This window comes from Panthera pardus, unplaced genomic scaffold, assembly GCF_024362965.1.
Source record: "Panthera pardus isolate Hobbes unplaced genomic scaffold, ASM2436296v1 HiC_scaffold_13, whole genome shotgun sequence".
Classification (NCBI taxonomy): Eukaryota; Metazoa; Chordata; class Mammalia; order Carnivora; family Felidae; genus Panthera; species Panthera pardus.
The window spans coordinates 147,701,549-147,716,477 of NW_026526688.1; the positions used below are offsets into that span (position 1 = coordinate 147,701,549).

The following is a 14,929-nucleotide window of genomic DNA, read 5'->3' on the forward strand; positions in this document are numbered from 1 at the left end:
TAAATAGAGCAATATATCCACAGCTTTTCCTACTAGGCAAACTTGTTTTACATTACCACTAAGACTAACCTTGCAATATAAGTTTTCCTCAAATTCTTTTAGAAATGGAGGAAAATAGTCCACTTTGGAACAGCTATAAGAAAATGAATTTCATCTTAAATGTGCAGTTATATAAATTAAAATGGCCTGCAATAGGCCTAGTTTTCAGTCAATTTTCTTATAGTTTTATTAAAAGTTACACATATATTTAAAATGCCAATATAATACAAAACATTCATTAAGCACTTAACATTTCTTAATCCATTTAATAAAGTTCTTCAGTTATAGGAAAAGGATAATTTAACACAGAAAAGTTTAACAGTTAAAGGAAAATTAGTGTAGAAACTATAAAACAATATAGTCCAGAGAAAAACTATAGAAAGTATAGATAAAATAGATTACATTTTATTACCTATAAAATGCCGACACGTATGCTCATTTAAAACTGATCCATGGGTATTATATTATGTCCCTTTATTCATGTAAATGGAAAATTAGATCTCTCTATTTACCTTCCATTTAGTTAGCTTTCAAATTCATTTTAGTATGTTAATCTTAAAGTCTGTCATTTCCAGGATTGTTTTTGTGCTTCTTTCCTTGGCATTCATATTGTTTCCCTTTCTTTTCCAAGAATTTTATTCTAAAAAGCACATAAAAATGTGTGAGCAAATACATATGTGTGTGTGTACATGCACAGTATTTGCATCTTTTTCTAAATTAATATATTTCTTGACAATATAAATCAAATCAGGACAGAAGGTTCATCCCTTCCTCACCCCCCATTAAGGCAAAAAGGTGGAAATAAATGTCTTTTGTACTGCATAAGCCCATCTCATTAAATGAAAACTCTTAGTGTTTTACTTACAGCTAATGTCCTTCAAACTGCTTTGTGGTGATATGTTTTTTCAGCAATGACGTCTGGAAAATCAAAGAAATTCAGTTTTCTACCTTTTAAGCTTCTTATATCTCTCTGAATGATGCAGGCTCAAGAGTTGCCAAATGAGATGGGCAAAGGCAGCCAAACAGGGCTTCCTAGCCAACCTAAAAATAGCAGGTGGTGGTGGGCAGATATACCATTTCTCTCTTGCTCTTTTTCTTCTTTTCCCTAAAGCTAGGTACCATAAATACGGCTTATTCAATATTAAAACAGTACAAAAAGAACTATATTCTCTCTTGTCCTAATCTCTAAACATGTGGTCAGTTAGGAAAATTTGCACATTTTGCTAAGGAAGATGAGAAAGTCAGGGCAAAGCTATATTCTGTATTTCTTACAGGAAGGTTTCCTTCCATACCCAACTTCCATTTGTTCTGAAAGTAAATCAGACCATAACTTCTGGAATCAAGAATTGCCTTTGCCTGTTGGAGCACTTTGAATAGTAACTATTAACATGTGTACGTTTTATAGTTTAAAAAGTCTTGTCACTGATTTTATGTTATTGGCTCCTTACAACAAGCTTATGCTTTGGAAAGGTTCTAGCATTACAATTTGAAAAATGAGACAACTGAGGCTCACAGAAGTTGTAGCTTGCCCAAAACTATCCAGATTAAAAAAAAAAAAAGGTAGATCTTCTGTTTTTCGATTCTACTTTTGTGACACACACACACACACACACACACACACACACATAAACACACCTCCCTAAAGATTCCAACATAATGAAATTTAAAGTTTTAACTTGTAAAGTTTCACACATATGTATGTACATATATATATTATAAAATTGATATGTATATCAATTATGGGGAAAAAGTTTTCCTTGGATTAGCGGTCCTTTACAATTCAAAAGTTTAAAAAAACATGAAAATATGAATTTACTAATGATATTAAGCATAAAATGATTTCTTTAAAGAAATTCATTTTTTAACTTATTATCACTTGTGCTTGCTTCAGCAGCACATATACAAAATTATTATCATTTAACAAAAGAAATAAAATAAGGAGTTATGGGCATTTAAGTTTTGTTTGTTGAAGATGGGAGAAAAGAGCCTAGAAGGAAATACTAATGTGCGAGTTGGTTATCTCTCAGTGGTAAGATTACAAAGACTTTTTTCTTCTCCTGTTTTCTGCACATTTCAAATTTCATATAAGCAAGAAATTATGGTCGTGATTGCATTTTCCTCTTTTAAGTTTATTTGAGAGAAGAGTGTGTGCAAGGGAGGGGAAGAGAGAGAGAATCCCAAATGGGTTCCACTCTGTCAGTGTGAGCCTGATGTGGGGGTTCAATCCCAACCACGAGATCGTGACCTGAGCCGAAACCAAAGAGCTGGCCGCTTAACTGACTGAGCCACTGAGGCTCCCCATTAATCGCATTTTCAAAAATAATTTAGACATAAAAAATTTTCTACAATATAGGGAAAAAAGCAGGACACAAGATTGAATCTACAATACGATCTCAATTTGGTTTTAAAAAAATGTGGTTTTCTTGGTAGATTCAAGTAGCTAAAGCTGGAAGGTAACAGTTTGCTAGGATAGTGTTACCTCTGAGAGGATCCAAGAATTATCTTCTTTTTAAAAAAAATTTTTTTTAAACATTTTATTTATTTTTGAGAGAGAGAGAGAGAGAGAGAGATTGTGAACAAGGGAGAGGGAGAGAGAGAGAGAGAGAGAGAGACACACACACACAGAATTCTAAGCAGGCTCCGGGCTCTGAGCTGTCAGCACAGAGCCTGATGTAGGGCTTGAACCCACAAACTCAAGATCATGACCTGAGCCAAAGTTGGATACTCAACCAACTGAGCCACCCATGCCCCTAAGAATTATCTTCTTATTTGAACATCTGTGCAATCTGCAAATTATTCTAACAAGCATATTGTACTTTTATAAAGAATAGGACAATGTTTAGGTTTATTGTCATTTAATTTCCAATGGAAATTAAGTGGAAGTAAAAAAAAAAAAAAAATCATCCCAAATTATAAATCAGCAGAAAAATATTAGTATACCCAAATTGTAATTTTTAAAACTTTTAGCTTTATGTCCATTAAGTTAGGTACAGGTATCTGTCACTAAACATAAAAGATGAGGGTCAATATATTTTGTCAACAACCAAATCTTTAAAAAACTCTGAATGAGGGGCACCTGGGTGGGTTGAGCATCCAATTTCAGCTCAGGTGGCGATCTCACCGCTCAAGTTCAAATTGCGCATTGGGTGCTCTGTTATCACCAGACCCTGCTTTGGATCATCTGTCCCCTCTCTCTCTGCACCTTCCTTGTTCATGCGCTCTCTCTCTCAAAAAAAATTAACATAAACAAACAAACCTGGTTACATTTTCAATATGGAATTCAGGATTTAGAGTCTGAATGTAAACAAAAGCCCTCTAAAGATCACAAATATGTACAAATATAGAAATTAGGTCTATGTATATACATGTACACACACATGAGAATGTATACACAGTGGATGGGTGTAAGGAAGTGGAATTTCTAGTAGACTGTACTTTTTTCTTTATAATTTTCTAGATTGTTTAATTTTCCATACTAAACACTGCTCTAGGACCCATGAAGTTAGGAATGCTCCTTCTCTCCTTTTCATTGATTACTTTGTTTGCAATAAAATAGCAACTGCAGAAGACCAATAGAGATGAAAGGTTTCATTCACTTTCTTTTCAGTCCCTATTTAATAATATCAATTATTACCTTGGTATTACCTGCACTGTTCCACCAAAGATGGCATTCATAAACTGTCTGAATAGTACTGAGGTCCTGACCAGGTAAGAAACCAATGCAGGATTTTTGCCTGCAGCCTACAACCATGCCCTTGTAGGAACAACTGGGTGACAGTTTGGATGGGATGGGGAATAGTTTTTATCACTAACCCAGGGAAGAAATATTAGACTCATAACACTAACCATAATATTCTTTTATTCAAATAAGAGAAGAGTAATAGGCTTCTCACTTCTACAAAAATAAAAGAACAAGGGCAATTTCAAACAGACTTTAAAGATAATTTATACATACTGAGAGTTCTTTTTTGCAACCCATGTTCTAGTAAGGAGTACAAAGATCTGTATGTACTTTGTTTAAAAACAATGCATAAAAGCATAAGCTATTAATCTCATCTACTTCCCAAGAGAAGGAAGGTCTCTTGGTGTTAGAGGAGTATCAAGTATCATTTCCCCTGAGAGTTTTCCATAACAAACAATAATGGTTTTTATAACCTGAATACAATAAAGCTACTTGTATATTTTAAAATATACTTTTATATTTTAAAATATACTTTTAAAAGTAAAAGAAAAATATCAAGAATGTAGGTAGCAATCTATCTCCTTTATGTACCTTCCAACTTCCTCAAGGGGGAAAGTAATTCCTTTTCAAAAAAATTTTTTTTAAATGTTTATTTATTTATTTTGAGAGAGAGCACGTAAGAGAGCAGGGGAGGGCCAGAGTGAGGGGGAGAGAATCCCACTTGTCAGCACAGAGCCTGACACGAGGCCCAATCCCACCAATCATGAGATAATGAAATGAGCCCAAATCAAAACTCAGACACTTAACAGACTGAGACACCCAAGTGCCCCCAAAATATATATCCTCTTTTGTTATTAGTATTTTTTTTATTTTTTATTTTTAGTAAAACCAATTCCTAACAACTTAAGAATGTAGGAGATTAATAAAATATTTTCAGAATGATGAATTTAATATTAAATGAAGTGCCTAAGTTTTAATTTTTATACCAAAGACTTTCTCTGGAGAGTCTCAACCACCACTCCAATCCCACTCACCAGAGGTAACCACAATGAATGGTTTGGTGAATCTCTCTCTACACAAACATATACCATACATACATACCATATACCGTAAAACCTTGGATTATGAATAACTTGTTCTGAGAGTGTCCCACAAGACAAGCAAACATTTCTAATAAATTTTAACTTGATAAACAAGCAACATCTTGCAATACAAGTAGTACGTGATGCCAAATGTCATAAGATCACAACCGAGCCAATGGTTCTTGAAATTCGCTTTGATATACGAGTGCTTTGGATTACAAGCATGTTTCCAAAACTAATCAGGCTCACAAACCAAAGTTTTACTGTATATATGTATATGTATGTATAGAGGCATATAGAGATACATACTATCTATAGTAATTGATGGATATAGATCTATCTCTATATCTATCTGTCTATCCATCTATGGAGAGAGAAAGGGGATCACACTGTAACTATTCCACTTAAAAATATATAGTGGATAGGGGAGCCTGGGTGGCTCAGTCAGTTGAGCATGGAACTCTTGATTTTGCCTGAGGTAATGATCTCACAATTCATGAGTTTGAGCCTTGTGTCAGGCTCTACACTGACAGCATGGAGCCTGCTTGGGATTCTCTCTCTTTGCCTCTCCCCTGTTTGCGTGTTCTCTCTCAAAATAAACATACACACACACACACACACACACACACACATATATCCATATGTATATACATACATATACAATTCCATTTACAATGGATATCCTACCATAGTTCCACCTTATTCATTCTTCTGTAATAACTCCACAAACTTACCAATTTTCCAGATGCTTTCAGCCACCAAGACACTGAATGAAAAGAAATAACAGTACTAATAGTAATAGCTAACATTTATTGAGAATTGTTCTAAATACTTCACATATACTACACATTAAAATTGCACAACTTTACAGATACATACTATTACTTATGTCCTTCTTATAGGAAATTAAAATATATTACCTGTCCAAGGTTATAATGACTTTCCCAAAATTAGTAAGTTTAAGGGCCAGGAATTGAAGCAGCAATTTGTCTTAGGAGCCTGTGTTCTTCACCAATACTGACTCTGTGATGTTAAAAATATTAAAAATAAATTCTTACTTAACAATGACTGACTGTTGGTATGTATCAGATGTAAAGATAATAGAACACAGTGTTTTGGTGTTTTAAAAACTATACCAGAACCTTCTATACTTAGTAGTGCCTTCAAAGTAATTGTACCAAGAGGTTATATATTCAGTTTAGAATCTGCCATTAGTCAAAACATTTGAATTAGTTAAAAACATACAAATTTGCTTTACATATATTTCATAGACTGAAAAAGGAAAGAGATCTAAGTGTCTTACTATTACCTTCTTTTATGGCTCAAAGAGGCTTTTTCCCAGTTTTACCAGCCTTTTAATTCACTAAACTGTCACTAAATGATTTATGGTCATGAAAAAACAAAAAACAAAAAAAACTATATAGTCACAGAAAAGATCCTGAATCACATTTTTGAAATCTATGACTCAGACTCTAAACTCAGATCCAAGAGTGTTATGAATAATGGCAGAATCTTTGAAATAAATAGTCTCTCAAGGTAACTATTCTGAAGAGGACAATACTCTGTTGCCTGTTTAAGGTCAAATCTGTTAGAAGCTGGTTACCATACTCAACAGATTTATTTCATTCACTAATTCAGCAACCAGTTCATGTCAGCCATTAGCAAAATAATAACTTATGCCCATACTGGCTATTCTGTTCCCGAGCCAGATTTGCTAACTAGTATTCTAAGCGCTGTATAACATAACAAGATAGCATTGCTGTACCAAGTGGAGCATTAATTGTTTTATAACATTAGCCAATTTCCTAATTTACTCTTTTAACATAAAGTGATTCCATTCTAGCTGACCGTAACAGCAAGGACAAAATGGCAGTTTTAGGAGATGCTTTACCTTTGAATGAAACTTACTAGTTTTGAACAAGGGATGGCAGTAAAAACAGTGCATACGTACGTATATAGATATATTCAACACTGCCAAAGCACCCTCACTACCAACATTTTGAAGTGATGCCAATTAACATTTAAAGGTGTTATGTCTCAGAAGATGGGTCAAAGATCAGGTTTCGACTACTTCTGTTACCCAATCACTTTCTTGACAGTAGTTTTGTTAAGAAAATCTTTTTTCTTGAAAAAATAGTCATCTTATTTAAGCTTCGTGTAGTTCCACAGAATAGTAAAAATAAATGTAAGCTTCTTTGTACACACAATTGCTAAATAAATGGTAAACAATTTTGCAAGACAGCCCTTAATATGACGTCTAATTAGTAAATATTAGAATATTAAATTCCCTGTCAACCTGTTAAGCATAATTATCTAACCATAAAAAACAACTGGTATTCCTCAATCGAATACTTGGAGAAGCAGCTGGAAGCTGTATAGCGGACTTTCTTAGAGTAAAATATTTCTAAAAGCATTGCCTTTTGATTGCCTATATTTAATCTAGCAGCTCATTTTCTTTCCCCGACCCCTCTGTATTTGAACATGTAAAATCTCACTCAATTAAGTATTTATTAATCAATTAATGCTTTTCTCTGGCAATAGAAAAGACCTCTCATGAGCTCCTATCTTATTCCAACCACTCACCATAAAAATAATTTTGCTTGGATTACAGCCAGAGCAGAGGTAATAATCAAGTATATAATGACCTCATGTGGCAAATGACGATAACTACTGATTTAACTATGAAATAATTATGGGCTTAAACTACTTTTGCTATAGAATTTTCAGTTTTCAAATTGTTATTTAAAATGGGCATTAAATACTGCCTAGAATTAAGGAAGAAAAGAAAAATGACCTTACATACAAAGAGCAGAAGTTTAAAAAAAAAAAAATAAAAGGAGAGGTAAAAATAGAGTCACTATTGACTAAAATAAAATGAACCTACATGGTAGAGTCAAAATATTTGGGTCTTTGTTTCAGCTTTAATTTTTGTGGGATCTTGAGAAATCCCTTAGGCTTTCACATCTGTGAAATGGTGTTAAATTCTGTCTACTAGAAACTTGTAAGGCTAAAAGATGGTTATATGAAAGGATTTGATAATATCTTGTATTCATATGGTGCTTTTATCTTACTTATGGTACTTACTATTCTACATATAAAACATTTTTAAGCTCTCATATGGTGCTTTTATCTTACTTATGGTACTTACTATTCTACATATAAAACATTTTTAAGCTCATCTGAAAACTAAACCAAAAACGAAAGTACTGTTACCTAGTTTTACTTCTAATTGTCACCTCTTATTCTAGTGCAGTGGACATTGATTGGTGTAGTACTTATCATATTCTATGCACAGAACTAATATTAAATAAATTCAAGGAATAGCCATATTGCTAATAACTTCCTTGAGAATGGTCTTAATTCTTAAAAATAAAAAATGCTTCAATATTTATCAATTTAAAATTTGCCAAAGCAGAATTTGGTGTTATTTTGCGAAATCTGAACCAAATCCACAACCTCTTTGATGGAATATGTTCTGAGAACATCAATATCACATTAAGAATTTATAACTCAATAAACATACAATTATAGAGCTGCAGTCACAATAATCTAAAAAATGGTGGGAGAAAGGGAGTAGGTAAAATTTATTCAAATTCAAATTACATACCTATCCTTCACTTAATGTCTTTATTCCTGAAAGCACCTCACTAAGTAAAAAGCTTTAAATGAAAACTTTTCCCATTCATTTTAATAGGACCCATTATATTATATACCAAGATACCAAAAAAGCATCGATGAAAAATAACAAGTTTATAAGCAATAAGTAAATGGACTGTACATAAAATATATTGTAAAAACGGTTTATTGTACGTGCCAGGTGGAAAATTTGATAGTTGGGGGTGGTTAGTAGAGAAGAATAAAGGAATCATTCTTTGGAATCTAAATTATACTTTCTGTACCATTTCCCTCCACCAATTTTCCACACTTTTGGGGACTAATTTAATGGTTATCTTGCATTCAAACTGCACTTAAAATTAAGTTATAACAACAACAACAACAACAACAAAAACACCCTTCAGGGAACTTCAAAACACATGGAAATACCATCTGAACATAACAGAGTCTTACAAGATGCAACCTCTTCATTCTTCTCCTTTGACATGCTTATGCAGAGCAAAATAACCTGACACATAATTCACATGTATTCAAAGTGATAATCTCTGTATAGAAAGTGTTAAGTAAATTAGTATGTTTTTGTCTGAGACAGGAATGTTTAAATATTGATTTTTATTGCATACTTGTTTAGTGTGTTTTGGAGTATGAGTTTGAGTAGGGCAAGTCTTCGCACCCAAAGAGAGAAAAGAGTGATTCTCTATAAAATGACATAACTTTCCAAGAGATATTATGGCAAAAAGTTATTAACTGAACAGTTCTTATGTGGCGGGGTTGGGGGGGAGTGGAGACTGTATTTGGCATTACTAATCTCAGTACTTTTTATAATTGATGACAATATTCCAAGGAACTACACAGAATAAGGAAGAAATTATATCAACCTTGCCTTCATTTCTCAATATTAAACTATCTAACTGATGATGAGAAAAAATTTCATTGTAGAAATACATACTTGAAAGAAAAAAAACCTTATTAGGGTTAGCCTTAAAAAGCCTCCAAAGTATTATTAAACCTAAGTAGCTCAGGCCTCTAGGAAACACAAAATTATACAACTTCAAGACTTACTATAAAGCTAATCGAAACAGTATGGTATTGGCAAAAGAACAAACAGATCAATGTATACACAATCAAGTGATCTTCAACAAAGGAGCAAAGGCAATATGATGAAGCAAAGATTATCTTTTCAACAAATGATGTTGGAACAACTGTATATCCACATACAAAAAAAAAAAAAAAAGAAAAAAGGAATCTAGACTCTGACCATACACCCTTCACTAAAATTAACTCAAAATGGATCATAGACCGAAATGTAAAATGCATAGTTCTAAAACTCATAGAAGATAACACAGGAGAAACCCTAAATGACCTTGGGTATGGCAATGACTATTTAGAAGCAATACAAGATATAATCCATAAAAGGGGTGCCTCGTGGCTCAGTGGGTTAAGCATCTGACACTTAGTTTTGGCTCAGGTCATGATCTCACGGTTCTTGAGTTCAAGCCCCCCATCAGGCTCTGCACTGACAGTGTGGAGCCTGCTTGGGATTCTCTCTCTCTCCCTCTCGCTGCCCTTCCTCTGCTCACATTGTCACCGTCTCTCTCAAAATAAAAAAGATAAATTTTTTTTAAAAACTTAAAAAAAAAAAGAAAAATAGTAATCTTTAGGAGAAATAATAAGCTGGACTTCATTAAAATTAAAAATTTCTGCTCTGTGAAAAACAATGTCAAGAGAGTAAGCTAAATCACAGACTGGGAGAAAATATTTGCAAAAGGCACATTTGATAAAGAAGTGTTATCAATAGTATACAAAGAACTCTTAAAACTCAATAAGAAAATGAACCCAATTAAAAATGGGTGAAAGACCTTAACAGACATCTCACCAAAGATATACAGATGGCAAATAAACATATGAAAAGATGGTTAACATCATGTCATAATGACATTGCAAATTAAAACAAGATATAACCATATACCTATTAGAATGCAAAAATCCAAACCACTGACAACACCAAGTACTGACAGGGTTGTGAGACAACAGGAGATCACATTCATTACTGGTAGGACAGCAAAATGATACAACTATTTTGGTGGACAGTTACCAAGTTTCTTAAAAACCTAAACATACTCTTACCATACAATCCAGCAATTGCACTGGTTGGTATTTACCCAAGTGAACTGAAAACCTATGTCTATACAAAAATCTACACACAGGGGCACCTAGGTGGCTTAGTCGGTTAAGCCTCTGACTCTGGCTCAGGTCATGATCTTGCGGTTTGTGGGTTTGAGCCCCGCGTTGGGCTCTGAGCTAACAGCTGGAGCCTGGAGCCTGCTTCAGATTCTGTATCTCCTCTCTCTGACCCTTCCCTGCTTGCACTCCGTCTCTCAAAAATAAATACACATTTTAAAAAATCTACAGATGTCTGTAGCAGCTTTATTCATAACTGCCAAAACTTGGAAGTAACCAAAATGTCTGTCAGCAGGAGAGTGGATAAACTATGGTACATTGAGACAATGGATTATTCAGTGCACCCACCTCCAAAAAAAAACCCCCAAAACAAGCTATATGAAGGCATGGAAAGAAGCCATGGAGGAAACTAAAGGCAAATTGCTAAGTGAAAGAAGCCAATCTGAAAATGCTACATACTGAATACTTCCAATCATATGACCCTCTCAAAAAGGCAAAACAATGGAGACAAAAAGATTAGTGGTAGCCAGAGGTTGGATGGGGTGATGAACAGAGCACAGATTTTTGGGGGCAGTAAAACTATTTTTGTATGATACTACAGTGGTGAATATATGTCATTATTCATTTGTCAAAACACACAAATGTACAACACTGAGTAAACCTGAATGTAAACAATGGACTTTGACTGATAATGTGTCAATGTAAGTTCATTGATTAAAACAAATGTACCACTCTGGTGGGGGATGTTGATAGTGGAAAAGGCTGTACAAATATGGGAGCAATGAGTATATGGGAACTCTACTTTATACTTAATTTTCTTGTGAACCTAAAACTGCTCTAACAAATAAAGTCTATTAAAAAGTTAAAAAAAAAAAAAAAAGGATAAGACTGGTAAAATCCAAAGTCTGTAGTCTAATTTAGCATTTTCTGGAGGTAATAAAATTTGTATCTCTATATAAAAAAATGCTTTGGGATGATTTGTCCCTTAAAATATGACAGACCTATTTTCTAGGGGGCTCAGTATACAGTGCTTAAAGTTTCAGACACAGATGAGAATATCCTGAATGAGGGAATGTCTTGTACAATTAAAATTACCTTCTTAGAAGAGTAAAGTATAAAAAGTAGTACATGCACTCTGATGAAACATGAAATGAAACGGGAAATAGGATCCAAGAGATAATACAGACCACTAGGCTCAACACTCTTATACCCACTCAATGGCACAGCTTTTATTTTGAATCATAACAAATAAATTTTTTAAGCTTTTTTTTTCAATTCTACAGATATAAAGTCATTAAGTTAAACATTTCTAGAGGTTACTAAAAATCTCTAAATTATGTCTAAAGCAGAACAATGTAATATATATAAACCTTTGTTACCTTTTTATATTCATATTTTCTTCAAAAGTAGAATTTTTAAAAGATGTAATCATTTCAATGAGTATAGCTCCATCACAGTTCATGAGATTGTATTTATTTATTATGCTAATATTTAAACAAATTCATTTGTATCAAACACAAACAAAAAATACCCATACAACATCATGAGACAATTTCAATATTCATGAAGAATATAGGATTTGAAATAAAGTGTCCCTTACAAAGATCAGTGCATCTAGACTGTTTAACCTACAAAATCATCATCTTAGACTATCAAAAAAAACCAAAACAAAACAAAAATGACATTTTAAAAAGGAAAATGATAGTTTCAAAAGCAAAGTGTCTCTTCCACTCATTTCAAAAACAGAGCTTTTCTAAAATCTAAGTAGAAAGGTTAAAAACATAGAAAAAACACTGCACCTTAACTGAACAAACTTGAAAAAACATTTTATCTCTAGACCTAAAATGAAACCATGCAGATTTTTAAAAATTACAACTATTCTACCTCCTTGTCTTCCTAATGTCTTTCCTAATATATATTTAACAAAAATGATAATGCTTTCAAAATATAGAACATATAAAGCAAGACCATTATTATCAGTAATTTAAAGGAAGAGAAAAAAAATCTAAGTTATAACCCTACAGAGAAGCACAGCAAACTGTGAAGTAAAGAATGATCATGATGTTCTCAAAGCAGAAATGTTGTGACTTTCATTTAAACTTTAAAAGAGCTGGCTGCTGGGGTACCTGGCTGGATCATTTGGAAGAGCATGCAACTCTCGATCTTGGGGTCGTGAGTTTGAGATGAATGTTGGGTATAGAGATTACTAGAAAAAAATAAATAAAAACTTAAAAAAAATAAATTAAATAAAACAGTAGGCTACCTAATTAATCCAGACAGTAAGGAAAGCAGGATAGGGCAAGAAGTAAGAGCTGGACAAAAGAGGGGCACCTGGGTGGCTGCTGGTTGAGCATCCTATTTTGATTTAGGTTAACATTATGATTTCAGGGTTCATGAGATCGAGACCCACATGGGACTCTGGGCTGACAGCATGGAGTCTGCTTGGGATTCTCTTTCTCTCCCTCTGTCTCTGCCCCTTCACTGCTCATACTTATACTAGCTTTCTCTCTCTCAAAATAAACACTGGGGGGGAAAAAACCCTACCATGTGACAAGCTATTTTCTTAAAAAAAAAAAAAAAAAAAAAAAGAGCTGGACAAAAGAGACTACACCGCTAAGAAGATAATCTACCTTGTGTCTCTTTTGACTTCTTACCACATGTAAAGTTAAAGAAAAACTAGTTCCCATTACAGGGGACATTCCCAGTATAGGGTCAATAAAAAATAAAATGGAAAAACATCCCTTGCTATGTTCCACTAACGTTTTACCTATGAAAATGGAAAGAAATTTAGGGAAAACTATACTTTCACCTCAAATAAGTTAAAGACAGTTATATTTTAAACCAATCTTTTAACTATAAGACTAATATCCCATTCTAAAAAGAATGGTCTGAGAAGACAGAAAGTAGGTAGCTACTAAGCTCCATATAAATTGAACCTTTATACTCATTTATCTTTTAATTACAGAAACATTTTAAGTTATCATTTCCTCTTTAATCCTCTAAAATCCCATGCAAAAAGATGAATGAAGCCTCACCCATACCACAGATGTAGAAATAAAAGCAGAAAAAAGATTAAATGACTTATAAGCTAGGCTTCACCATTACAAAATGGGAACAAAGTCTGACCTGCTCCTTTGTTAATGTGTTAGAGGCCCATTAATAAATATCAATGAAGTGATTAAATACTAAGCTGGTATTATCTTCCACATAAATTAAAAGGAAGGGAACACATGTGATCAAAAGTATTTAAAACTTCATAATCCTTTTTTAGGGATTCTTTAAATTCCACTTTTCACTTTTAAAAGGTACACTAATTTACACAGGACACCTTACCATTTACTATGTAACATTAAAGTTCTCAGTTAAGACACTGGTCACCAGTGAAATAAGAAGCACCAGGAAAAGAAAAAGAAAAAAAAAGCCAACCTGCTGAAGGGAAAGGTAGAAGGAGGCTGGATCTTTTATGATGTAATTTAGCCAGCACTTACTCTGGAAACACCTACCTCCAGACTTCTGTCGTGAGAGATAATTAAATGTCTTTATTTTTGTAAAGCAAAAAAGAAAAGAAACTACTCGTAAGCTTTTATATAGAATTCATCAAAACAATTATTTTTTTCTTGAAACAAAAATGGTAAAAAACCTGGGTTTTCTAGAGATTTGTATGAATATGGAACGACGAAGATACACAAAGCTGAAGTATCTGGAATCATTTGGCTGCCTGTAGTCTTCAGCAAAATCACAAAGTGCTCAAAAATTCTTTGACCTGAAGGGAGGAAATAAATATTAGTATAATTCCTTGACAAATTTGAAATATCTAATATTCATCCCTATTTTATAGTACATAACAGTTGAAGACCCCAACTGTATAAGTAACTCTATCACAAAGATACAGCGTTTATTTTCAAAGAAATATTACTAAATATTTCAGTAGTAAAAGATAAATGACTTAAAATGTCATTACAGGAGTTATTTATATCTAAGATTAATATAATTCTTTAACAGCCATAACACAAATTTCATAATCTCCTTATAATAACATAGACCAATGACATGCAGCTTTAGCACCAAAAATATTAGTAATCGTGATGGTTTAAACAACTCTGAAAGGTCCAGACATGCAAAGTTTGTAATTTTTCAGAAGCACAAATTTGAATCATATTTACAATCTGTAATATTAATATGTAAGGAAGGGTCATGTACATTGTGAACGTAACCAACTGCCCAACATCACAATGCAACAAGATTCTGTTCTCTACAAATTCTAGATGACACAGTAATTCTTCTGAAGAAACAAAGATTCTGCCTTAAACACTGTGGAATATATAGAACT

General features: G+C 33.3%; 1 protein-coding gene across 1 annotated transcript in view; it reads right to left on the reverse strand.

The window, feature by feature from the left end:
• Positions 1 to 12,050: 12,050 nt before the first annotated feature.
• Positions 12,051 to 14,929, reverse strand: part of DCK (deoxycytidine kinase) — a 33,618-nt gene continuing 30,739 nt past the window's right edge. The window contains exon 7 of the mRNA XM_019467994.2: positions 12,051 to 14,362. Coding sequence (XP_019323539.1) covers positions 14,336 to 14,362 — 27 coding nt within the window. The 3' untranslated portion in view covers positions 12,051 to 14,335. The remainder of the gene's footprint in view (positions 14,363 to 14,929) is intronic.